Genomic DNA, 26,316 nt, shown 5'->3' on the forward strand with positions numbered 1-26,316 from the left:
CCATGGCATTAACTCATCAACATGGCGGTGCTTGTGTAGAGCAGTTCAGACAGTTTGTTGGACCAGCAGATCCAGTAAGATCAACATTCGCCACTAATCATGTACTATTCCCTAGCTAATCATGTACTATTCCCTAGCTAATCATGTACCATTCCCTAGCTAATCATGTACTATTCCCTAGCTAATCATGTACTATTCCCTAGCTAATCATGTACTATTCCCTAGCTAATCATGTACTATTCCCTAGCTAATCATGTACTATTCCCTAACTAATCATGTACTATTCCCTAGCTAATCATGTACTAATCCCTAGCTAATCATGTACTATTCCCTAGCTAATCATGTACTATTCCCTAGCTAATCATGTACTATTCCCTAGCTAATCATGTACTAATCCCTAGCTAATCATGTACTAATCCCTAGCTAATCATGTACTATTCCCTAGCTAATCATGTACTAGTCCCTAGCTAATCATGTACTATTCCCTAGCTAATCATGTACTATTCCCTAGCTGGTGGTATGCTGTTGTTGTTTGGGCTAGGGTTCAACTCCTCAATTTGCTATCATTTGCTCTACTACAACCAGGGGATCGTGCCATAGTTCAAATAGTCCTTGATCAGTCCACCCATGCAGTAGCCTGTCATACTTTTGAGTTTGAAAGGCTATTTCACCAACTCTACCAGCATCAGTGTTGCTGCTGTAGCTGCTATTACTCCCACTGCACATGCTTCAGTGCTGCTGCTGTAGCTGCTATGGCTTCTGCGACTGCACCATTGCGGTAACTGCTACTACTTTTTAGAAGTCTTACTGTACATATCCCAGAAACGGCGAAAGTTACTTTCTCTTCTTATTCTTGATTGTGTGTTTGTGCTCACAATAATATTATAAACATAACATATGTGTGTGTGTCTGTGTGTGTGTGTGTGTGTGAGGTGCGTGCGTGCGTGCATGCGTACGTGTGGTATGTGATTGCACAATCGTGTACACGTGTGTACGTACGTGTACGTGTACGTTTATCATCTGTTCTGTTGTTCAACAGGAGATAGCTCGTCACTTGCGTCCCAGTACGTTGCGTGCAAAATATGGACACAACAAATTGAAGAATGGTGTTCACTGCACGGACCTAGCTGATGACGGTATGCTGGAGGTGAGTGGAGCTCTGTCTCATGCTGGTCTCGTGTCATGCTGGTCTCGTATCATGCTGGTCTCGTGTCATGCTGGTATGGTATCATGCGGGTATGGTGTCATGCTGGTATGGTGTCATGCTGGTATGGTGTCATGCTAGTATGGTGTCATGCTGGTATCGTGTCATGCTGGTCTTGTGTCATGCTGGTCTCGTGTCATGCTGGTATGGTGTCAAGCTGGTATGGTGTCATGCTGGTATGGTGTCATGCTGGTATGGTGTCATGCTGGTCTCGTGTCATGCTGGTATGGTCTGGTCCAGGCTTTCCCCAAATCGGCCGGCCGCAAAATTCTCCGTAAACGAGACTTACCGAAAAATTGATAAGGTTTTCGCCGATTTTGGAGGGTTCCTTTGAGAATCTCCGAAAATCTACCAAATGTTGTTGCAAAGTGAGTTTACGAATGAAAGATGTTGCTGCAAGCATGACCGCTTACGAATGAAAGATGTTGCTGCAAGCATGACCGCTTACGAATGAAAGATGTTGCTGCAAACATGACCGCTCGAGCTCTCCATGGCAGTACTTGTGGTACTAGTGTGTTGAGGTCATGTGACTCGTGTCCTTTGAACTCCTCTCAAACAAACATTATCCATTAGGAAGATCATTACTAGTAAAATACTAGAATTTCTTTTCCCCAGTGTCTCACCACTTTTGAAGCCAGTATGGCCACAATTCTTTTGGCCGATTTTCCAAAATATTCCAATTTTGCAGCCGATTTGCGAACAATCGGCTGATTGTTCAGCCGAATCTGATGTATATTTGAACCGAGCAAACAGCCAAATAGGCGAACAAAAACCGGGCCGATTTGGGGAAAGCCTAGTCTGGTCTTATGCTGGTCTGGTCTCATTCCGGTCTGGTCTCATTCCGGTCTGGTCTTATTCCGGTCTGGTCTCATTCCGGTCTGGTCTCATTCCGGTCTGGTCTCATTCCGGTCTGATCTCATTCCGGTCTGGTCTCATTCTGGTCTGGTCTCATTCCGGTCTGGTCTCATTCCGGTCTGGTCTCATTCCGGTCTGGTCTTATTCCGGTCTGGTCTCATTCCGGTCTTATCTCATTACGGTCTGATCTCATTCCGGCCTGGTCTTATTCCGGTCTGATCTCATTCCGGTCTGGTCTTATTCTGGTCTGATCTCATTCCGGTCTGGTCTTATTCTGGTCTGGTCCCATTCCGGTCTGGTCTCATTCTGGTCTGGTCTTATTCCGGTCTGGTCTTTTTCTGGTCTGGTCTTATTCCGGTCTGGTCTTTTTCTGGTCTGGTCTTATTCTGGTCTGGTCTTATTCTGGTTTGGTCTTTTTCTGGTCTTATTCTGGTCTGGTCTCATTCCGGTCTGGTCTCATTCTGGTCTGATCTCATTCCGGTCTGGTCTCATTCTGGTCTGGTCTTATTCCGGTCTGGTCTTATTCTGGTCTGGTCTCATTCCGGTCTGGTCTCATTCTGGTCTGATCTCATTCCGGTCTGGTCTCATTCTGGTCTGGTCTTATTACGGTCTGGTCTTATTCTGGTCTGGTCTCATTCCGGTCTGGTTGTATTCTGGTCTGGTCTTTTTCTGGTCTGGTCTTAGGTTGCGTTTGTTCGAAGTCATTCCGACACCATTCACAAGTCATTCCGCTGTGCTTTGATTGCGGTGCGTTTGTTTGATGCACCGGACAGCGTTTGTTCCGTGCAATTCCGATTCCGGTCGCGGAATGAAGGGGGCAGAATCGATTCTGGCGATTCTAAAGAAAAAAGTGGAATGAGGCGGCCACTGGGGGCTGTCACTATTGCATACCTCCGCCAACAAAACCTCAAACGCGATTGTCGACAGACGGAATGTTGCCAAAAATCGTCCAGGGTGTAGGCTGGTACTGTAACCTCGGGATAGAGGCGCGTGCTCGGCGATGGGCACGGGGGGGGGGGGGGGGGGGCACGTGCACCCCCCAACAATTTTCAATCTGGGTAATTGCAATTGTAATGTATGCAAATATGCTCTAAAATTCAAGAAAGGTTGCAAACAAATTGCAGAAAATTGCCGGGGGGGGGCTCCCCTCGGCTCCCGTGCACCCCCCTAGTTGGGGGGCCGAGCACGCCCCTGGGATATATACCGCTACTGGTTTGTGGCATTTTTTACCCTTCGCTGCCTGAGAAAGCGTTTGCCCAAGACAAGAACTGGATTGATGCCCTCGCACCTCTCCTCCTCATCGTCGATCAGGGCCTCCAGAATCACTCGGTCAGGGAGGCAGGCCCACCAATGCATAGCACATAATCACCCACACAGGCACTGAACCTGCCACTCGACTTCTTCTTGCAACCGCACCTCCGTCAAAAACAAGCGCTTCCAATCCGTGAAGAGCTAGAACCGTTTCTGTGACTGATACGAGGTCGAATACAGAATAGTCATGATGAAGTAGCGGCCAAACGTCGCGTACAGGCGTGTACCCCAGTGGAGCTTCTAGGCCTATGCCGAGTTTGGCCGCTCCTTCACCATTATCGTCGGAGGGGCATGCAGAACTGGAAACGTGCGGAAGCAAGATAGCAACCACAACATTCTTAGGCTACCAGCTTATCTTTGCAAGGCTGCAAAAAACAACTCGTAGATCTCAAAAACAAAACATTGGACCGCCGTTTGCGGAGTCTCGCAAAACATTTGCCAGATTCCCGAGTGCATGCACGCGTGTTTGTTTGCTACTCTCATTCCGACTCCGCGATGGGCATCGACTGCATTCCATGCTCATTCCGGAATGACCGAACAAATACAACCTTATTCTGGTCTGGTCTCATTCTGGTTTTGGTCTTATTCTGGTTTTGGTCTTATTCCGGTTTTGGTCTCACTCCGGTTTTGGTCCTATTCTGGTCTGGTCTCATTCTCACGCTAATCTTGGAGTTCATAGCGAATGTCATTGAGGAACGTTTAGGAACAGGACATATATCCTATTCCCATACCTCCTTTCGATATCTTGTCTGCCTATCTCGACAAACCCTTTGTCTGTGGTGTGGGTCTACCCCTGAGAATGCTGCAATGTTCAGATGTGCCTGTATATACGAAAGTCGCATCTGCATTTCTCACACAATCTCTCTTATGGTATTCTGTCTGAACTCTCCTTCCCGTCGAGAATGGAATTGTTCCTGTTCCACACTCGGTAGAGCATGCTTGTCTTAATCTCATGGTCGTAGATCTGAGCACCATTTTGTCATTGCTCTTGTACAACTGCTTCTTTCGCTGCTCTCCGACTCACACTCCAAGCAGCAGTTGTGACTGTAAGGAGAGTTCAGAAAGAGAGCTAAGATAACGAAGGAATGAAATGTGCAAAGTGCCCTGGAGTGCATTGGTAGACATTGTTTGTGTGTGCTCTTGTGTGTGTGTGTGTGTGTGTGTGTGTGTGTTTGTGCGTGTGTGTGGGTGCACACACGCACGTATGTGGGTGCATGTGTATGTGTGTGTGTATGGGTGTGTTCGTGCATGTGTGTTTGTGTGTGCGTCCTGTGATCGTGGGTTTCATATTTTCCTCTACTAAATTCATTCCCCTAGGTTGAGTACTTCTTCAAGATTCTCCAGTAACTATGGAAACACAAGACTTCAGTGACGGTTACAGCGCATCTTGAGTAATCGGCGTCACAATGCATTTTCATTGATGTGTCTTCTGTAACCGCTGGAATGGATATTCAGCCGCCGGTGCAGCAATGTTGTTGAGAGATGCAAAGCTGAGGTTTGATGAGCTGATTTCGATTTGATATTAATCCTGAAACATAATGCAATGCCATAGTAAATGACTGTCGGCGAATTCATTCCTTTTCGCTTTCATTATAAGAAGAGAATTTATCTTTCTGTTTGAACTAGGGCTCAAACGGTCACGGTTTTACCCCTGATGGTTAACTGCTAAGCTAACGGTCGGTTAACCGGTTATAACTTATAAGCCACGGCAATCTTGCGGACTCTTTTTTAAACGTATATTTGACTATACTCATTCCGAAAATGTACCCTATTCAGTACAGCGCACACTTGTACATTCTCTTGCATGCTCATTCATACATACTCTGAGTCTCACACCAAGAGACCAGATATGACCGAGTTGACAGCCCAGAAATTGTGTACGCGTGCGACAGCCCGCGAAAGTGCACACTTTGCAACGACCTGATACTTGAAAAATTGACTGAAAAGTTACTGCGTAACCGTTATCTTTACCGTCAATTCTTCGTAACCGGTCTGCAACCGGTTAACCGGACTAACCGTTTGAGCCCTAGTTTGAACCACACATATACTATGCATGCGTGGTGTCTGCGGGCTCTGTGATGTCATGATGTTACGGTGTCATGATGTCATGATTTATCATCTTTGTCTTATGTCAGTACAAAAATGGCAATCATGTGCAGGCTCTGTGCATTCGTTGTGAGTTATCTGATCCAGCTGCAGGGTGCGCATTTGTGTTTATTCATTACAGTGTTACACACTGCATGTATAGCATGTATGCTGCAGTTGATAGTTTTGTATTGATAGTACACATTATCATGTATGGCATGTATGCTGCAGTTGATAGTTTTGTATTGATAGTACACATTATCATGTATGGCATGTATGCTGCAGTTGATAGTTTTGTATTGATAGTACACATTATCATGTATGGCATGTATGCTGCAGTTGATAGTTTTGTATTGATAGTACACATTATCATGTATGGCATGTATGCTGCAGTTGATAGTTTTGTATTGATAGTACACATTATCATGTATGGCATGTATGCTGCAGTTGATAGTTTTGTATTGATAGTACACATTATCATATATAGCATGTATGCTGCAGTTGATAGTTTTGTATTGATAGTACACATTATCATGTATGGCATGTATGCTGGAGTTGATAGTTTTGTATTGATAGTACACATTATCATGTATGGCATGTATGCTGCAGTTGATAGTTTTGTATTGATAGTACACATTATCATGTATGGCATGTATGCTGTAGTTGATAGTTTTGTATTGATAGTACACATTATCATGACATCGTATAGTTCTCATCCTATCTTCAATGTAGCTAGTAGTAATAATAATTGTAGTAGAATTGGAGTATTTCGCTCCTGCTCTTGTAGCAGTTCAGCACTCTCGTGTGGGGTAGTGCATTTTCTGTTTGCGTTATCCAGAGCTCACTGACTTGTTAGTTTGAGCACTCTCATGTGGGGTAGTGCATTTTCTGTTTGCGTTATCCAGAGCTCACTGACTTGTCAGTTTGAGCACTCTCATGTGGGGTAGTGCATTTTCTGTTTGCGTTATCCAGAGCTCACTGACTTGTCAGTTTGAGCACTCTCATGTGGGGTAGTGCATTTTCTGTTTGCGTTGTTCAGAGCTCACTGAGCAATCTGGCAAGGTACGCTCGGGCCTCTGGCTTTGGAAAAACAATTTCATTGCTATCAGGATAAACGCAGAAAAGACTCCTATTGTGTACGTAGCTACCCGGATTTCACTTGTGTCAAGTGAAGCTTGTTCTTAGCCAGTATTGCTACATAGCTATGATGGTCACGGGTTGACTGGTTCTTTCTTACATGTACGTGTATATAAAAAACTTACCATCTCCAAAGCAGCAGCAGCAGAGATATGGAGTGGGTGAAATAATACCAAGCTACAAAGGAGAGAGTGACAACAACCATGCCAGGGAAAAAGAATTGGGCGTCATGAATATTTGCGCCAGGCCTCGTTACATGGCCCCTGCACTTCATACACACACATGCACACGCGCGCACACAAACACACACGCACGCGCGCGCGCACACACACACACACTGTTCATTGCGCTCGAACGGTGGCGCTACTTCATTCATGAGGTCGATCTGATGCCCCTACCGCCGTACCGGGCCCTGAGCTAGCCCTGTCAGAACTGTACGTGCGCGTGCGTTACTTGTCAGTCAGGGCGAGGGCGGGATACGTGCAGGGGATTCAAGGGATTTCCCCGTGTCCGCACCCGCAAGGACCAGTACTACATTTACCTGCTACTGTGCTACATCATGTAGTAGTAGACTAGTAGGGTCCGTGATACATACCGGTAATCGTATTGTATGTCTGCGCTACAATCGAAATACGAGATCGAGAGTCGATAGAAACTTGCCGAGACTACAAGTTTCGATTCCTTATAGAGCATTTTCGATACAATTGTGTCCGTATCAGTGAAAGTCGATGCTTTCCTGGAAATGCGAACGGATTGAGTTTCATGTTCTCTTTTCTGCAGCAGAATATTTCAGTGGCTTTTTAGAACTTCATTCTAGTGGCGACAGTTTGCCTTTGCTGTAGTGTATGGCAAGAACCCAGAACACATGTTTATTGCAGATCTACTGCAGGGCTTGTTCCTCGGGTTTATTGCAGATCTACTGCAGGGCTTGTTCCTCGGGTTTATTGCAGATCTACTGCAGGGCTTGTTCCTCGGGTTTATTGCAGATCTACTGCAGGGCTTGTTCCGCTGCCACTCCTGATATACAGTCAGTTCTGTGACTGTTGGAGAGCCAGAGAGACCAAGCTTCAAGAGAGGACATGAGATGATCATGATGATGGTACACAGAACACGGATTGTCAAGTGCACCGTGCAGTGAAGTCACTCCACAACACGGTAAGAAACGAAGGGTGTACGTGTCAACGCTCACAGCCATGCGCTGGCTGCTCAGTAATCTGGCAATGCTGGAACGAGGAAACGTTGAAAGAAAATTCTGTTTGAAGATAGCGGTTGGACTATGTACAAGATTAGTACAACTGGACAGATAATTCGCCCAGGTAGACCTACCCAGGTACCCAGGTACCCAGGAACCCAGGAACTGTGTACCAGTCAAACTTCGTATCTGAACACATTTTACAAGGAAACGTGAATGTTACACTGTAATCACATAACTGCATGACTTGAATGCCCCTCGATACAGAAACAAACAGAGAGGGGGGGGGGGGGGGGAGGAGAGCTGGTCTCCGCAAAACGGAGCACTGAAAGCCGTGTTGAAATAAAGTGATGAAACAATAGGGAAAGGAATTGAAACAGAACATGCACTGCATCATACAAAACCTACTAGTATGCTATAGTTGCTGTGCTCACTGAAATACGACCCAAAGTACAAAGCTGGCGGCCTGGACCAGTTCCTATCACAGTTTACATCATTGCATCTGCACATGTACTGTATCTTTACATGTGTACGTCCAGCCACATTCGTGCCACTTCCAGGCAACCAAGGCTGGTGCAGGTGTACGTCCAGCCACATTCGTGCCACTTCCAGGCAACCAAAGCCGGTGCAGGTTGAGGTTGAGCCAGCTTAGCACTTTGGGTCAGATTTCAGTTAAGCGCAACTGTACATGTATGTAGCATACGAGTACACCCGAGGTCGTGGCTTAATAATAATAAGGGGAGACGACACTGGACACTGTAACGCTAAATCACGTACGTATCGACCACCGGGCTGCATGCCCACTACTAATACATGCTTGCACATGACATTGCTTGTCTGTGCCCTGCTCTCTCATGAAGGCAGGCCGTCGTAATGATGGGTTGGATTTAGTACACCGTGCAATACACAACAAGTAAAATACGGTACCAATTTGTCAAGGCTATCGGCGCAAATGGAGGGGGAGGGGAGGGGTTCGGCCACCTGTTGGAAAAACCGAGTTTAGCAAACATTCGTGCTTCACCCAAAACAAATTGGTATGGCGATTACTACAAGAACAAGCTGAATACCAATAAACTGCCAACGATGGTTAAGGCGTGCGGTAGGTTGCGTAGATGGAAAAGCTGCAAAAGCAAACTCGCGCTGCAAAAGCAAACTCGCGCTGCAACAGTGATACAGCCTGTCACAATACAGTTTCTGTGCTCCCTACCGTGTGTCAAGCTCTGCCTTATAAGGGCATTGTGCAGTCTGCTTTCTAACATTGTTTGTTTTGAAGCAGTTTGTTAATGCAGGGGTGTAGTAAGGTATTTTTAGTGTGCTACGGTCAGCCATCTGAGATACAGTGTACTCGTGGGGAGAGGGGTTGCTGAGCCGAAACATTTGGAAATCGTATGCACTGCGGGGCTCCCGCGGGGGGCCCACGCAAGCATTCGCAACCGCGATGCGCGTACGGCATGCGGTATAAGCCACCTATCCGCCTTGGGTGCAAGCTCACCCAAGGCCACCCTCGCAAGGCAGAAACAAGTAAAGACATTCACCAGTTGTTTGTTGTGCCTGCCCGCCGCAGAAATTGTTTGAAATTGTCTCTTCTCCGCTCTCACCGATAGTCTTACACCCACCATTGGCTTTCTCGCAGGCACAAAGGGAGTCTATCCAGCAGATCGTGGCAGCCAGCGTGGCAGCAGCCCTCAGCGGCAACGCACTGGAGAACGTCACAGAGCGCCAAGAAGACGGTGTGTGTGCTGATGAATTCATGCACCATACGAACATGGGTTACTCCTCCTGCATTTCGCACGTCTCGTTGGAGACAGTCGATCGGATCAGACGAATCGAGTATATATGTTGGACTCAGTAGAGCGTCCAGCCCCTATATGATGTCCAACCCCTATATGGAGTCCATTGGTCCAAAATCCACTGTACAGAGTCCAAACTTGGAATCAACTGTGAGCTCAGAGTTTAGATGGAGATCACTCCCTGTATAGAGTCCAGCCAATTGGCTTCGCCCCTATATAGAGTCCATTGGTCCAAAATCCACTGTACAGAGTCCAAACTTCGAAATCAAAAGAGAATAGGCTATGATAGTATGATGGAGAGCCAAGGATTAATTTGTTGTTTTCAAATTAGTGTGTGCGCGCGTGCAAGAGCGCTCGCACACACACACACACAAATTCATACAAAGCCAAGAAAACACCAAGAAAAGAGTAGAGACACAATACACACACAACTCCAACAGCCATGCAAACGTCCACCCATCTACAAGTAAAGTAAAGAGGGATAACAAATAATTATACGAAACGCATGCAGACGTGGACGGGTGCACGCACGTTTACATACATGTACATGTGTAAGAGAGTAACATAGTGCAGTAGTCAGCATAATACTAGCACATGCTGAGAGTGCAATAGCAAGCTTCAATATTACTCATGGCCATGAAAATGTTCAGCAGCACTCAGTTGCACAAGCTTCTGAAGATCAGCACACTCGCAACAAATAGATAGCACACGGATACACTTATTTTAATGATGCATGGGAGCACACAACTACCAAGTTCTCACCGAATGTGATGCTCAATGAAAATCCATCCACTCAAAGACCGGTGAACAGGTGACGGTGGGGACAATAATCTATTAGTAATACGAGGAATAAGATCGTTTGTGCACACTCAAAACGCACAGACACACCAACATACATGTAGTGTACTCCACAGTGTTTCACTTCACCGCAACTAAATTGAAACGAGATGATTTAAACAATCGGTACAGCGTTACCGTCAGTCAAACAGTCTTCGCAAAGGTGGAAATGCAATTTGTTGTTGCGGGGCAATTTCACTGACACAATGTCATGTTTGTAACATCAAAACGGTTACTTCATGGAATACGAGTATTATCTTGAGAAGCTTTTTCTTGTCATTGGCAAACAAGCAATCCTCCTATTACTACTAGTGCACTGGCACTGCGTTTGTGGATCCCATTGTATTTGACATCATACTAGAGGAAGAGTTTTGTGGAGTTCACATAATTATCACAGGGATAAAAATACATTTCTCATGAAATAAATTTGATGATAGCTAGACGATTGAGGCAAAGTCCTTGCACTCCTTGAGGGCTGATAATTATTATTGTGACGCAACTATTACGAAGTCGTTGATTACTTTTAGGGCATTCATTCAAGCAACATCAAACAGACGCGATACGCTCCTTGAAAATGGAAAAAAATTCAAGCATAACGGCAGAACAGCAGACCAATCGAAACGAGTAAAAGCTTCCTTACCTCAGTCATCGTCCTGCCATGTAGTTGGACAGCCTTTTGACACGGTGGTACAGGCAGCTCTTGTCCAGTCAAACAGGATATCCTTGTGGCGTCGAACGGAAGAGAGTGTCAGTGTATCCGACTCGTCAGATTGGAAGTGTGCTGTACTTTTCTCGTTCTCCGCTTTCTGCTTTCATCTCGCGCATTGATCAAACGTCTTATTGTCAGCAACTGCACAGCAGAACTGGTAGCCATGACCAGTCAAGCAGGGGATCCTTGTGGCGTCGAACGAAAGGGAGTGTCAGTGTACCTGACTCGTCAGATTTGATCTGTGTTGAACTTTTCTCGTTCTCCAATTTCTGCTTTTCTCGCGCACTGATGAAACGTCTTCAGAGAACCACAAGACGCTTCTTAGATTTGATTTTGAACGTCTCCTTTTCCTCCTTGGTTACCTCGAGAGAGATTACTGTCAGTAACTGCAAAGCAGAACTGGCGACCATGGCTGAAGTGAAGAAAGGAATGCGCTGCCGCGACTGAAAGCAAAACTGAAAAGGTGTTTGTTCTCTTTCGAGCACTACACTACACACATACAGGACACCGTGACTGGATAAACTGGACTCCTGGACCGTGAATAGGGGACTTGTAGAAAAAGTGTACTCCTTATAGGGGATTGCGCGGCAGGATGAAGCTGATCAAAACTGAGTGGACTCCTGGACTATGTATAGTGGATTTTGGACCAATGGACTCTATATAGGGTACTGGACATCATATAGTGCATGGGCTCTATACTGAGTCCAACATATAGATCTGGCAATACTGCTCCCGCCCAAATCTATTTCTACCGGGGAGCCAGCCCCTAAGAGGTTCCGCATAGACGAGGAAGGGGCACTTTCGGTGACAAGCGCACCGAAAGGAAAAATTGAGAACCTTGCCACGTGGACCGAGGCATGGTCTATTTTTAGCCTGATCGCCATCCGCGATCAACCTCGCTGCGCCGCTGCACTGATGCAGCATCGAATACGCATGGTACAGGCAGCCGGGAAGTACTACTTCTCGGCAGTCGTGGGCTATGACACGCCGGCACGCCGGGCCCTGTCAAAGGACCCAAGCCGATCCCTGGCGGAGGTCGACACGGAGCTTTTCGCGACGTGTTTCACATGAAAGGCCCTCCCCAATTGCAGCATTTACAAGAAGGTGGGGCACTTGGCCGGAGCATACACCTCGGCCTTTCGCGGCAACCAGGCGAAAGAGAGTGCAAGCACTAAATCAACCGAAATCTGCCGCCGCTACAATCACGGCACCTGCAGCGGCCCATGTCGCTTTCGACACGTCTGCCTCTTCTGCTCAGGCTCGCACGCCGTGTCAGCCTGTCCAGCCAAGAAATAAGAGCGAACAGCAATCAGCCCCGACACCACTTTCTTGCATTCATCCACCCCCTAATACACCTATGAACATTGCATTACACCCCAACATCCCTATCAATATTGATGCATTACACACTGAATTGCTGGCGCACCCTAATCCTGCATTTGTTCATTCTCTAGTTAGCAATTTACATGCCGGCTGTCGTATCGGGTTCGCCGGACTCCGTGATGTGTCCGTACGCAGCCCGAACTTGTCTTCAACGGCAGCACACCCCGAGGTCGTCAACCAGTACCTTGCCACGTAACGCAGTCGCGGCCACACCCCTGGCCCCTTCAACGCGCCGCCATTCGTCCGTCTGCGCACCTCTGGCGTAGATGTGGTCCCCAAGAAGTCGGGCGGCCACCGGCTCATCATGCACCTGTCCACCCCCGATGGGAACAGCATCAATTCGTTCATTGACAAGCAAGGCCCACCGTTTCTCTCTAATTACGATTGACACGATAGCAGACCACGTGCGCAGGACGGGCCCCGGAGCCCTCCTGTCAAAGGTGGACCTGAAGCACGCTTTCCGCCTCTGCCCCGTGCACCCCGACGACTGGCCGCTCCTCGGCATGTTGTGGAATGGCAACTACTATTTCGACACTGTCCTGCCATTTGGCCTACGCTCCGCTCCCAGTCTGTTTAACTGCCTGGCTACCGCCCTAGAATGGATCCTCTGTAATAACTATAGTATCCCTGCACTGGAGCACTATTTGGATGACTTCGTATCAGTGTCTCCAGCAGCCGAGTCTGTCACGTCCTCGGCGGCCACGACCCACAAAGCCGATTTTCTGCAGGTCTTCGCAAAAACTGGGCGTCACAACAGCAGACGGCCCGGACAAAGTTGTTGGCCCCGCCACCTGCCTCACAGTGCTTGGCATCGACATTGATTCAGCGGCAGGGGAGCTGCGGCTCCTAGCCGAGAAGCTCCGTACATTGCGGCAACTCCTCGCAGCCTGGGCCATCCGGTCATCAGCATCCAAACACGAACTCCAGGGCCCAGTTCCAGCGCTTCCGCCGTCTGGTTCCCGCACGGAGACTGCCCCTTCATCACTCGCAAGTGCCCAATCCGACAACAGATAGTCGCATCCGTCTGCAGTTGGCCAGGCGCTCCAGCCGCCAATTCAAGCTCCCGGCAATCCCAGCCACCTACGCAGGCTCGCCGTACGTCCGTAGTCCTCCCAGCCCAGCATCTGGCATCTCTGCTCTTTTCTTGTTGTTTTGTTTCCCCTACTCTACTAACCCATCTACAATTTCCGCTGTCAATGATTATCCATGCCCTCGCCGGGGCGAACCCTTCATGGTCTATCTTACCACACTGTGTGCTTAATGGGCTTATCCGGCCCCTTAGAACCCCCTTCTTCTTTTTTGGGAGGAATGGAGGCTGACACCCCGCATGCCCAAAACCGGCGACCGCTGTACTCGGGGGCGCTCCATATGTACGCGATACGAATGGCCCGCATGGCTCAAACATAACATGGGCCAGGCACCGTGTTGCCATGCTACCGAGGCAAATTGTAGAGGGTGTTAAGCCTACCTAGCAGGTTGTATGTTTGCCCGTATACTAGGGGCACGGCTCCGCGAGCCTGACCTGCTCGCTGTCTTGTGCTCTGCGTGTATATCCAGGCTCGCAAGCCGCGCGCATAACATCCCGCCGGATGTCCACCTCCCGCCGGAGGATCGCCTACAGACACCACCGCCGCAAGCAACGGCTCCGCGACCTAACGCCTCGCCGCCCGCTGTCTATTGTTCTGTGTGTCTATCCAGGGTCGCTAGCCCCGCTCGCATCACATCCCGCCGAACATATAACTCCCGCCGGAGAATCGCTTACAGACACTGCCGCTGCAAGTTACGGCTCCACCAAACCAAGGCTTCGCCGCCTGCTGTCTGTTGTTCTGTGTGTCTGTCCAGGGTCGCCAGCCCCGCTTGCAGAACATCCCGCCGGATGTCCATCTCCCGCCGGAGGATCGCTTACCGCCGCAAGCCAGGGCTACGCAAGCCAACGCTTACGTGCCACCCCCATGCGTCCACCCGCAAGGCTAAGTACCTATGGATTTGGCCAATAGCAGAGGCTCCCACCCCGCGGGGCTGGGGGAGGGGGCTCTCGGGTCGTATTTGCATTAGCCCCACAGGATGAGGGCAAACCTCGGCCAAACCAGTACAGGAACGCCCCGACGGGGTCAGGGGGGAGATCTCCCACTGGCAAAACCCATGGGTCCCCTGCTTAAAATCCGCAGCCACGCCGCCGGGCCACTGTGTTCCGGGAAGCGGGCCGCTGTTCAGCGACCCGGCGCAGCACGCATACACCGCAGCTTGGCCGCCGTACCATCCTGCCTGTTTAGGAAACATGCGCATGTCCGGGCGTATGCGTGTGTGCGTTTGTTTTGCATGCGCTTGTGCCTGTGTCCTCCTAGGCTCGCTAGCCGCCGCTCTCTCAGCGAGAGCAGAGCACCTGATTGCCAACTCGATAGCTACTGGCACACAGCGCACGTACGCCCCAGGCTGGCGTCATTCCTGCAGTTCATTGGTCGCATGCGGCGCGACGCACATCACCCAGATTAGGACGACGTCCTGCTGTTCGCTGCCGCAATGTCTCACTCAGTCAGCGCCAGCACTCTGAGAGTCTACCTGACCGCGATTAAATACCACCTCCTCCGCATGGGCGGTGCGGTCGGGGTTACATCCTCTAGCCGCATCACAGCCCTGCTCAAGGGCTTAGAGAGGGAGAGAGTGTCGCTTCCCAGGCAGCCGTCAACACGCCCTCAATACAAACGATCATCGTCCACCAGCTGAAGGCTCTCTGCCAGTTCTTGAATCTGTCCTTGTACTCCCTGGCAGACAGACTAATACTATGGGCTGCTCTTACGACAGCCTTCCACGGCTGCTGCTGCGTGTGAGTGAGTACACGTCATTGTCACCACACGGTCCCGGCAGCCTCAAGACGCTGAGGCGCGAACACCTTCGGTTAGCCCAGCAGGACTCCAGAGGACGAAGACGTCTCAATTAACAACAGGCGGGGAGGTAGCGCTGCATCGCTATGCTGACCCCGCACTATGTCCCGTCCGAGCCCTGCAGGCTTACGTTCCGTCCAGCAAATGGAGCAATGACAAGCAACCCCTATTCAAGTTTCAGGATGGTCGCCATCTCACGCCGAACGACATCAATGCTGTCCTACACAAAGTGCTAGGTCCAAGCATCAGCAGCCATTCCTTACGCGCCGGGGGAGCCACACACATGGCGGATCGAGGCGCACCAGAGTATGCCCTGATGGCTGCAGGCCGCTGGTCCAGCAGGGCATATCGCACGTACATTCTCAGGCCCGCAGGCATGCCACAGCACTACTAGAGCCTGCGTGTCGCAAGCCATTCGGTACCTTTATTGGAGGCACGGCTGCTGCCGATGGGCGCTGCATAGTGCACGCACATCGGCACCATTGAACTATTCATGTTTACTAAGATTTAGTGTTCCGCTGCCATAGCAACCTAGTAGTACACGTAGCCGTTCTGACGGCGCAGGACCCCGCGGGTCGCTTCTGCTGTCCTTGCCTCTCTGATGTGTGATATGTGTACATCATTTATAATCATGACCTCATACTGAGTACATGTACGTCATACTTGATTACCGATCAGAGGCTCATGATTATTCATGTTGGAATAAACGCTTGCGACACCCCACAGGCTCGTCTCTGTTGTGTGGCATGAGGGTTAACTGTCACTTGTCACGTGGCACTTGCAACTGAGTACCTAGACCTACAACTAACCTGCAAGTAGTAGTGTACAGTGGTCATGTACATGTGAATTCTGTACTAAGTCTTACAGTTCTAGTCCATGTCAGCTCACAGCCTCACAGGCACAGCGTCCCAGGGACTTCCCCTATCTAGCCCTGCTACATTTGTATGTGTTTAGTTCCTCCACTGCACACGTACAATGTCTACACGTCATGCAGTCTGCCATCACGTGATCACTACAATCAATCATGCAGCACCTCCTTAATCCATTATGGATCACCGGTGCGATTCACTGCTAGTGCTGCAATCTGGAGACAGAGCCTCAGAGGTAGCCCTTTCCCAAAGGTGCTCGCTCTTTTTGGCCCTTTTTGGAAAAGCCCGTTTCTTTCGCCTTTTCTTGCGTTTCTTTGTGAATATCGCCCTTTTTGAGCTTTTTAGCTAAAAAAGTGCTACAATCTGTTTGCTCATGCATGCGATCACAGTTTCCGGGTGCTCGATGGGCCTTGGCACGCCGGTTTTGGGGGAGGGGGGGGGGGCAACAAGTATTAGTTAGTTGGTGAAGCTTGTACCCGGTGTACACAATGCTGTAAAAAGTGGGGTTTTTGAACTTTATTTCCTTTTTTGCCTTTCGTGGACCCATAAATAGAAGATTGCGTATTCATTTCTCAGCTTGGGTTCATATCTGAATATGTATCATGGCTATGCTTCACTGAAAAAAGAGCACTTTTTGCCTGTTTTCACAGAAAAAAGAGCACTTTTTCAGCATATTGAGGGACGCGAAAAGCACTACAGTCCATTCAGAAAAAGATGGACTTCTAGCTTTTGGTCATAAATGGGTCAAACTTTGAGTTTTTTTAGAATTTTTTCTGCAATCCCCTATGGAATCCTCTTTCAATATGTTTCTGAAGTTTTTTGTCCAAAAAGCAAGCCATAACAAAAATAGGATTTTGGCCAGGTTTTGCCCCAAATGCACTGAATTGGGAAACACCATAAAAATCCAGGCCGTTTGACCCCGCCTGCAACAGCCAACAGAGCATTGTGTGGTTCGAAACCCCAATTCAGGTACCCTTTTTGGACCCTTTTTCAAATTTCAAATCTTGCAGCACTGCACTGTGTACAATGAAATCACGAAAAATCGCCAAATACGGGAGCTCACCAGAGCCCATCTTTTTATGAATGGACTGTAAGTGCGAATTAAAAGAGCACCATAGCCATGATACATGTTCAGATATGAACCCAAGCTGAGAAATGAATACGCACTCTTCCATTTATGGGTCGACGAAAGGCAAAACAGGAAGTAAAGTTCAAAAAACCCACTTTTTGCAGCATTGTGTACACCGGGTACAAGCTTCACCAACTAACTAATACTTATTGCCCCCCCCCCCAAAACCGGCGTGCCAAGGCCCATCGAGCACCCGGAAACTGTGAATGTGATCGCATGCATGAGCAAACAGATTTTAGCACTTTTTCAGCTAAAAAAGCTCCAAAAGGGCCGATATTCACCAAAAAACGCAATAAAGGGCGAAAGAAACGGGCTTTTCCAAAAAGGGCCAAAAAGGGCGAAATAAAGGGCGAGCACCTCTGTGCTTGTTGTCAAGCCACATGCCTCCGACGACGCTGTGCGCCTCTTTGCTGATACTTTTTTCTTTTTTTACTATTATTCACAAGCCCAACTAGTAAAATAAATAATTATGTGGACAAAAACAAACAGCTACTGAGCAAGGGCTGCACTGGGCAGCAGTGATGGTGAGGTACCAGGGGCTCCACCGACCAAAGGTCTCGACTTCAATGCCACAAGCACGCACCAGGAAAAAGAAGCAGCAATGTAAAGCGAAGCTAGATCTAGCTATGGGGAAGTAGAATGGGTAAAGGTACCGGTTGGTGTTTAGAAAAATAAAAACAAGATGAAAAGAGAATGTAAATTATCAGTGGTTGGACTGATGTACCATGTACATGTCAACCAAAACTTATGAACTTTTTCAATAGATCTGACACGAAACTCGCACAAAGAAGTGTCAAGAAAACAAGCTAAATAACAGAAAAATAATAAGGCACCCATTTTGATAGTCCAGGGGATGGCCACGCCTGGTAAAAGAATAAACAGAGTAAAGAGAAGAATCATAACAAGGTTTTTTCATGTATGCAAAACACAGCTGAGCACTCTGAGCAAGGCCAGGTACGCGGATTAGCGGGTCCGGCAAGCGACGAGCTCGAAACATTACAGGGAATCTGTTGCCCAGTATCAGTTGTTGTCTCTCAGGTGTCGGTAGACCTTTGTCTTGAATGACTGAAAACGTTTTTTGTGTGGGCACTGCGACAGCAGCCTGTCAGGAAGGGAGTTCCATGCGTCAATACAGCAGTACGGGAACGACCGCTTCACGACGGATGGAGCTGAGACAGGGAGCGTGTCTGACAGTTGATAGGCGTGGCTAGTGGCATTATTGTGCTCGTTCCTGTTTCTGGGGTTGGCTGGAGAAACGCGATGCGGTGGCAATACAGCAAGTAGCTGAGGAGGACCAGTGATGAAATGCAATTTGTACATGCACGAGAGAACAGCAACAGTCCGGCGGACAGCCAGACTGGGGAGAATTGCACCAGGGCCAATGATGCGCAGTGCGCGGCGTTGAACATTATCCAGACGTTGGATGTGGCTGGCTGGCGCGCCCATCCACACAAGCGGGGCATACTCCATCAGGGGTCTCACGAATGCCGTGTAGACGGTCGTTCGACCAGGTGGCCTTAGAATGTGGGCCGCTCGTCGGAGAAAGCCGAGGCGCTGCTGGGCGCGGATGGCCACGGTCCTGAGGTGACTAGCGAAGGACAATTTGGAGTCAAATCGAAAACCATGCAGTGATATGCTGGTTTCCTCCGGTACAGGGGTACCACCAAACAGGATTTGGGGTAGGTCTAGGTGAGTGCGTAGGAGGGTCGCAGTAATAGCCTGTGACTTGGTGGGCTCGAAAGATACTTTCCACCGGCAACCCCACTCATGCAGGCGGTTTGTAGATACCTGCAAGGTGTGTGCAGCGTCCCGAGGGCACTGAGCTGAGGATACTAGACTGTATAGTGTCGTATCGTCCGCGTAGGCCTCAAGCTTAGCATTACCATCAAGAACATCGGCAGCGTCATTCACGTATATTAAAAACAGCGTAGGGCCCAAGATACTACCCTGGGGCACCCCTGCAGAGATTGGGTAGAGAGAAGAAATCTGCCCACCGACTAAGCACTGGAGTGAACGGCCGTCAAGATAAGACGATAGCCAGCTATGGAGAGTGCCATTAATGCCGAGCTGCCGGACCTTGTACAGGAGGCCCACGTGGGAGACCCGGTCAAAGGCCCCCGGCTATGTCGACTGCGAGAATTCGTGCAGCGGGACCTTGGCCAACGATGTCCACCTAGGCGTTATGAAGCGCCTGTAGTGCGTCTGCCGTGCCGAGACCTCTACGGAACCCAAACTGGTGGGGAGCGAGGAGCTGCTGGCGCTCAAGATGGTTCATCAGTTGGCGATTGACAATAGTTTCCATTACTTTGGACATTATGCATAATAACGATACTGGGCGGTAGTTCTTCAGAACAGAGCACGAGGACCGTTTGTGGATCGGCACCACGTTAGCTGTCTTCCAAGATTCTGGTTGAACTCCGCACCTGAAACAGAGGGCGAATAGCTGGGACAAAGGCTTCGCAAGTTCTTTGGCACACTTCTTCAGGACCCGGGCTGAAATGCTGTCAGGACCAGTCGCCTTTGATATGTCGAGTCGCGCTAGCAGACGGTTCAGTATTAGAAATGCAACGAACGAAATCTCTCGTATCTGTGTGTCTCAACATGTTTCTCTGTCTGTCTGTCTCTCTATTCTATTAATCTCGCTATCTATCTATCTGTCTGCCCCTCTCTGTCTCTGTCTATGTGTCTCTGTCTGTGTCTGGGTTTGTCTGTATGCCTGTCTTTGTCATTCTCTAGCAGTCTGCCTATCTCGTTCTGTCTGTGTGCCTGTCCCTATCTGTCTGTCTGTTCATCTGTCTACCTGTCTACCGGTCTCTGTATTTCTGTCTCCATCTGTCTGTCTCCGTTTCTCTGTCTGCTTCTCTTCTTCAGACTTTCTCTGTGTGTCTCTCTTTGTCCCTCACTCGGTCTCTTTTCTCTCTCTCTATCTTTTATTCTCTATCTGTTTTTCCCCTCTTCTTCTGTCTCTCTCTTTCTCAGTTTTCTTTCTCTGTTTCTGTGCATGTGTGTGTTTGTGTGTCCTTTCTCTCTCTCTCTCTCTCTCTCTCTCTCTCTCTCTCTCTCTCTCTCTCTCTCTCTTTCTCTCTCTCTTCTCTCTCTCTCTCCTCTCTCTCTCTCTCCTTCTCTCTCTCTCTCTCTCTCTCTCTCTCTCTCTCTCTCTCTCTCTCTCTCTCTCTCTCTCTCTCTCTCTCTCTCTCTCTCTCTCTCTCTCTCTCTCTCTCTCTCTCTCTCTCTCTCTCTCTCTCTCTCTCTCTCTCTCTCTCTCTCTCTCTCTCTCTCTCTCTCTCTCTCTCTCTCTCTCTCTCTCTCTCTCTCTCTCTCTCTCTCTCTCTCTCTCTCTCTCTCTCTCTCTCTCTCTCTCTCTCTCTATCCCTCTCTCTCTCCTCTCTCTCTCTCTCTCTCTCTCTCTCTCTCTCTCTCTCTCTCTCTCTCTCTCTCTCTCTCTCTCTCTCTCTCTCTCTCTCTCTCTCTCTCTCTCTCTCTCTCTCTCTCTTCTCTCTCTCTCTCTCTCTCTCTCTCTCTCTCTCTCTCTCCCTCTCTCTCTTCTTTTTCTTCTCTCCCTCTCTGTTCTGTCTCTCTCTCTCTGTCTCTCTCTGTCTCTCTGTGTGTCTCTCTGTGTGTGTGTGTGTGTGTCTCTCTCTCTCTCTCTCTCTCTCTTCTCCTCTCTCTCTCTCTCTCTCTCTCTCTCTCTCTCTCTCTCTCTCTCTCTCTCTCTCTCTCTCTCTCTCTCTCTCTCTCTCTCTCTCTCTCTCTCTCTGTCTATGTGTTTCTCTGATCTTCGTCTCGGCCTTTCTGTCTGCCTATCTGTGTTTGTCTGTGTAACTCTCCATTGTTTCCCTGCCTCTGTCTGTCTCTGCTTGTCTCCCTATGTTTGTCTGTATTTTTTCCGTTTGTCTGTCTTCTTGGCCCTGTACTTAGGTCGCTGTTTCTCCGTTTGCTTCTCTTCTTCTGTCTCTCTTTGTCCCTCTCTCAGTCTCTTTTTCTCTGTCTCTGTGTTTTCTTCCTTCTCGATCTTCCTCCTCCTTTCTCAGTTTTTTTCCTCTGTTTCCCTCTAAGGACCCTCTGTCTCTGGCTCTGTCTCCCTGAGTCTTTGTGTCTGTCTCTCCCCTTTGTCATTCATTATGTGCGTCCCTCTGTTCTGTCTCGGTCTTTATCTGTCTGTGTCTGATTGTGTGTCTGTCTGTCGTCTTTTTCCTCCAGTCTGTGTGTCTGTCTGTCTCTTTTTTCCTTCATGTTTGTCCCCCGGGTTCTGTCTCTGTCTTTCTGGGTCCGATGGTCTGTCTCTTCGTCTTTGTCTGTTTGTCTGTGTCTCTTTCTCTCTGAGTCTGTGTCTCTGTCTGTCACTCTTTATGCGCATCCCTCTGTTTCTGTCTTCCTGTGTCTGTCTCTATATATCTCTCTACCAGCCGCTGTTCTACAAATAATGAAATTGTGTGGCACCGCGCACGTGGCTGTATATTTACCTATGCGTGGGACATTCACACACCCACACCCACACACGTGCACACCCACACACACTCACGTGCACACGCCACCCACACACGTGCACACCCACACACACTCGTACGCTCGATCATACAAGTACATGTATATATGTAGTAGTGAAGAATTCACATCAGACACATTAGTAAAACGTCTCTCTCCCTCTCTCTCTCTCTATATATATATTATATGCCTGGCACTGTGCTGCATATACAGTTAGTGAAATTGTATGGCACAGAACACGTACATGACTGTATATTTACCCATACGTGGGGCATTCACGGATGCACACACACACACACACCATGTATACGCCCGTCGCAAGAGAAGCACGCAAATGCACACACACACACACACACACACACACACACACACACACACACACACACACACACACACACACACACACTTGTACGCTCGATCATACAAGTACAATGTATTTCGATTACACGTACAATGTAGTGGTGAAGAATTCACGTCAGAGACATTATTAAAACGTCTCTCTCTCTCTATGCCTGCCACTGTGCTGCATAATAATATACAGATAGAAGATAGACACGTACAAGGATAATTGTAAAGTATACATTATCTAATACACGTACATGTACATGTAGCCGAGGGATATTCCCAGAGAGTGAAACTAGCGGATGAAATGGCAAACGAGAGTCTCAACTTTTAAAGCAGAGTGGGTGGGTGTGCAGACCAGCGTAGGTCATAACAAATAATATTGATAATAAAGTGTAACCGATGCCGGCAATGGATAATGTGTGAGCGACCAAAGAGGCGTACATTGTCCTGTACCACCATAAACACACACACACACACACAAAAACACACACACGCACACACAAAAACACACACACACACACAAAAACACACACACACACACACACACACACAAAAACACACACACACACAAAAACACACACACACACAAAAACACACACACAAAAACACACACACAAAAACACACACACACAGACCGATTGATCTATCATGCTGCAGGAATCCCTCATATATCTCATCCTGTGGTACATATCCCTGGGAGAATTGCAAGGACCTAAATACGGCAAGCAAATCGAGGGACAAAAGGTGCAAGCCTCGTTGTTCTAGTTGTCTAGACTGCACTGGGTTCTTGAAAATACTGAGCCTCCACGTTGTATCTGTGTGGCATGTGGCATCCGTTGATCTCGTTTGAGCAGTAGTAGGCATGCACTGCATAATGTTTTGATGACAGGTTCGATAGCTGATGAATGGGTTTATCATTTGACTTCCTGTGTGGGTATTGCTTCTGTGGATTGGTTTGGAGCAATGTTCAGATAGTCCAGGGCATCTGGCCAATATATAATGGCAGTCCAAGCTAGTTGAATATCCGGATCACTTTTTCTCATCTGGTCTACACTCCATCCGCTTGCATCCATAAGCAATGCAAACGCATTGTCCCTTGCACAGGCGCGTGACTTCTGCTGGCAATTCCGGGAGAGCAAACAATGGCAGAGCTAATATTCCCGTGAAGTTACAACATGATCTGAGTATAATCGTAGGACATCAAGTCTTGACACTACTTGTGACATGATCAATTCTGCTATGCTCTAATGCAGACTAGCAATAAGAGGCATTTATCAGATACTAGTAACCATGAGGTACTGAGACGATTCTTTTTAGCAAGCCACCCACTCCTCTATAAATGCTCAAATAATCTGTCATCTGCCTGCTCCAATTTCCTCTTGACAATTGGAAATTGCTGGCGTTGTCTGAGCCATAAACACCATTATTGGCATTAATCCAACGCCTCCCTTGCTCCCCATCTCTGCAGCTCGTAACGATAGGTTTGGCACATCGAAATCTAAATCTAAAACTAACAAACTTGAAGCTCTTATTAGTTCAAGCTACATTTTCAGAGCCAGGAAGTTGCAAATGGCAAGAAACCCAGCTTCTCTTCACCATTGGCATCACGAGCTATGATCATTATCAGCCAGCAATGTTACTAGAGGAAAGGCACTGGAGTGAACAGAAAGCTTTCCAAGCACCAACGTTACTTTCTCAGCAAGAACAAATAAAAAGAAAGGAACAAAAAAGGAGCAACACCAGGGATTTGTCTATCCGGTACCCGGGTGTGTGTAGCCCCTGGCATGGCGAGGCACTGCCACAGATTCCAGTACAACGGCCACGGACAAGTGTCCCACTGGGATGCGGTCGCTCGTCCGGACCGCTCCGACGCGGACACCTGCGAAGAGCAGCCTGTGACGTTTATTTTTTTATGACAGAAAACTGCAAAAAGAGTTGGGCTTGTCCTTTTAGTCCTACCCCTATGGGCATGGGAGAGAACGCCCACTCGTTCCGTTGTGACAGATTCCAGGGCCACGTTGAGGGCCCTACCCCACCACCCGTGGCTGCTTCTGGACTTGTTTTAGGTTTGGATCCCGCGCACGGACAGAATGGGGACGAAAATGTGAAAAATTGTAAATGCCTTTTTTTGGCTTCCGGCTGGCTCGAACACCGTGGTACTATGCCGGAATTTTGAGTTTTTCCGGCCTGGAAAGCCTGTCAATGAGGCGCATGAACTTTTAAATCAAGTTCAGAGGGCCAGCATAGTGGCAGGAGTGTGTGGTCAACATTTCACTCAAATCCATTGAGAGACACCAAAGTTACGGTCAATTGAATGCCATATGAAATTTTTGGGTGATATGCCACCTTTTAAAGTTTCATGCTTTCACTATCATCAGGCAAGGTTGCCTGATGATAACTTGATTAAGGCGATAAATAGTATAATTGAAGCGGACATTAGGAAATGATCAATGAAAATACATGTACATGTATGTTACAAAAGAGAGAAATTGGAAGATTTGTTACAACTCTGAGTTTCACGTATTACTAACATCATCAGACAACTGATGGATCCAAAACGGACAGACAGAACATAAGGGGGAGCAAGGTGGGAAATTCTGAGGGGTATCATAGGCGACGCGTATCATAGCGCAAGAGTCAGGTGCAGGCGTGAAGTTGCCAAGTCTTCAGACTTGGGGCTATGCAGCAGCAGCTCCGGCGCGAATGATATAGAATAGAGCTGGGGACTTAAATGCCAAATCCACACATGCCCACACCATTACACACACCTACACCCACACTCTCTCCCTTTTCTCACATACATATATACTCGCACACGCACACACACACCCACACACACATACACACATTATCTAAATATCTCTCTCTCTCTCTCTCTCTCTCTCTCTCTCTCACACACACACACACACACACGCACGCACGCACACATGCATTCTCTAAATCTCACACACCATGTACCCACACACACACTCATTCCCCAAATCTCACACACACATTCTCTCTCTCTCTCTCTCACACACACACACACACACACACACACGCGCGCGCGCGTACGCCCACAATACTCATCCGTTCATTCTCACACCTAAGACATACATACTTACACCCGCACTTATCCAATCACCCACACGCACTCTCTTTCTCATGGATGCACACAAACACAAACACACACACTCACGCGCGCACTCATTCACACACCTCAGACCTCAGACCTGCCCATCGCGGAAGCGATGATAGCGAACAGCTATGTTAGACATAGCAACTTGTGCTGGGATTACACCATTCAACCGCTTGCAAGACTGATGAATTGATTGACCGCCACTATTTTTAGCCTGGTATCCACCACACAGCGGCTTGAAGTGACTTTTCTGGCCAGTGAATCCCTATTTTTCTTTTTCCATTCACACACACGCACGCACACACACACACACACACACACACACACACACACACACACACACACACACACAACACACACACAAAATAGGCAGCGGGACAACGAGCTAGATTCACGCAACCTTGCGGACAAAGTTACGGCGGTAGAACTTGTTTTCATGACGGCACTTGGACACAAGCTCTGACCTCTTGTTGAGGGATCGGGTCTTGTCGGCCCAGGCAATCTCTAGCTTCTGCCCAAACACAGGTTGCAGCGCTTCGAGATGTTAGAGTATGGTGCGGCTCTCCTCACAACGAACCACCTGATGCTGTAAGGTTTGCTTTCATCCTTCAGTCTCCAGATGTGTCTGGACAGTCTCGTTGCGGTCTCATGCTTCTGTTGGCGAAAGGTATGTTGATGACCATTGTATGGTGTCTTGAATGTCCCTTCGGTTAATCCAGTGTTGTATATAATAATGTTAAAATTGTGTACTTCCCACTATCCTAAGAGGGACTAAGACGTATAAGTAGTTTGTTTCTCCGCATAGCTTCTATTGTGAGACGATTTTTCCTCATGATAGTCTCAAGAAAATCGATTAAGAACATCAATTTTAACATACATGTATTCTCATTGATCATTTCGTAATGTCAGCTTCACTTGCACTATTTATCGCCTTAATAAAGATAGTGAAAGCATGAAACATTAACCTTAATCAGGCCAATGTTCC

At 48.2% G+C, this 26,316-nt stretch overlaps 2 protein-coding genes and 2 long non-coding RNA genes across 4 annotated transcripts in view; 3 read left to right on the forward strand and 1 right to left on the reverse strand.

The window, feature by feature from the left end:
* LOC135812389 (nucleoside diphosphate kinase homolog 7-like) overlaps positions 1-5,862 on the forward strand; it is a 12,029-nt gene extending 6,167 nt beyond the window's left edge. Inside the window, exons 5-7 of the mRNA XM_065325764.1 lie at positions 1-74; positions 1,040-1,147; positions 4,688-5,862. The exon at positions 1-74 is cut by the window's left edge and continues 37 nt beyond it. Of these exons, the coding sequence (XP_065181836.1) occupies positions 1-74; positions 1,040-1,147; positions 4,688-4,717 (212 nt within the window). The 3' untranslated portion in view covers positions 4,718-5,862. The remainder of the gene's footprint in view (positions 75-1,039; positions 1,148-4,687) is intronic.
* A 1,375-nt stretch (positions 5,863-7,237) lies between these two features.
* Positions 7,238-16,449, forward strand: LOC135811211 (uncharacterized). Its single transcript, XR_010552564.1, has 2 exons — positions 7,238-7,747; positions 14,061-16,449. It is a non-coding gene; the product is annotated as an uncharacterized LOC135811211 (long non-coding RNA).
* On the forward strand, positions 9,522-12,558 carry LOC135811212 (uncharacterized). The gene is made up of 2 exons (XR_010552565.1): positions 9,522-9,622; positions 11,836-12,558. It is a non-coding gene; the product is annotated as an uncharacterized LOC135811212 (long non-coding RNA).
* A 3,970-nt stretch (positions 16,450-20,419) lies between the features above and the next one.
* On the reverse strand, positions 20,420-20,872 carry LOC135812420 (RNA-binding protein 25-like; the record flags this gene model as incomplete). Its single annotated transcript, XM_065325794.1, is given in 1 exon segment — positions 20,420-20,872. A coding segment is annotated over 1 exon segment (453 nt), but the record flags the coding sequence as incomplete, so codon positions are not given.
* Between the last annotated feature and the right edge of the window lie 5,444 nt (positions 20,873-26,316).

This window comes from Sycon ciliatum, chromosome 3, assembly GCF_964019385.1.
Source record: "Sycon ciliatum chromosome 3, ocSycCili1.1, whole genome shotgun sequence".
In the NCBI taxonomy this organism is placed as follows: domain Eukaryota; kingdom Metazoa; phylum Porifera; class Calcarea; order Leucosolenida; family Sycettidae; genus Sycon; species Sycon ciliatum.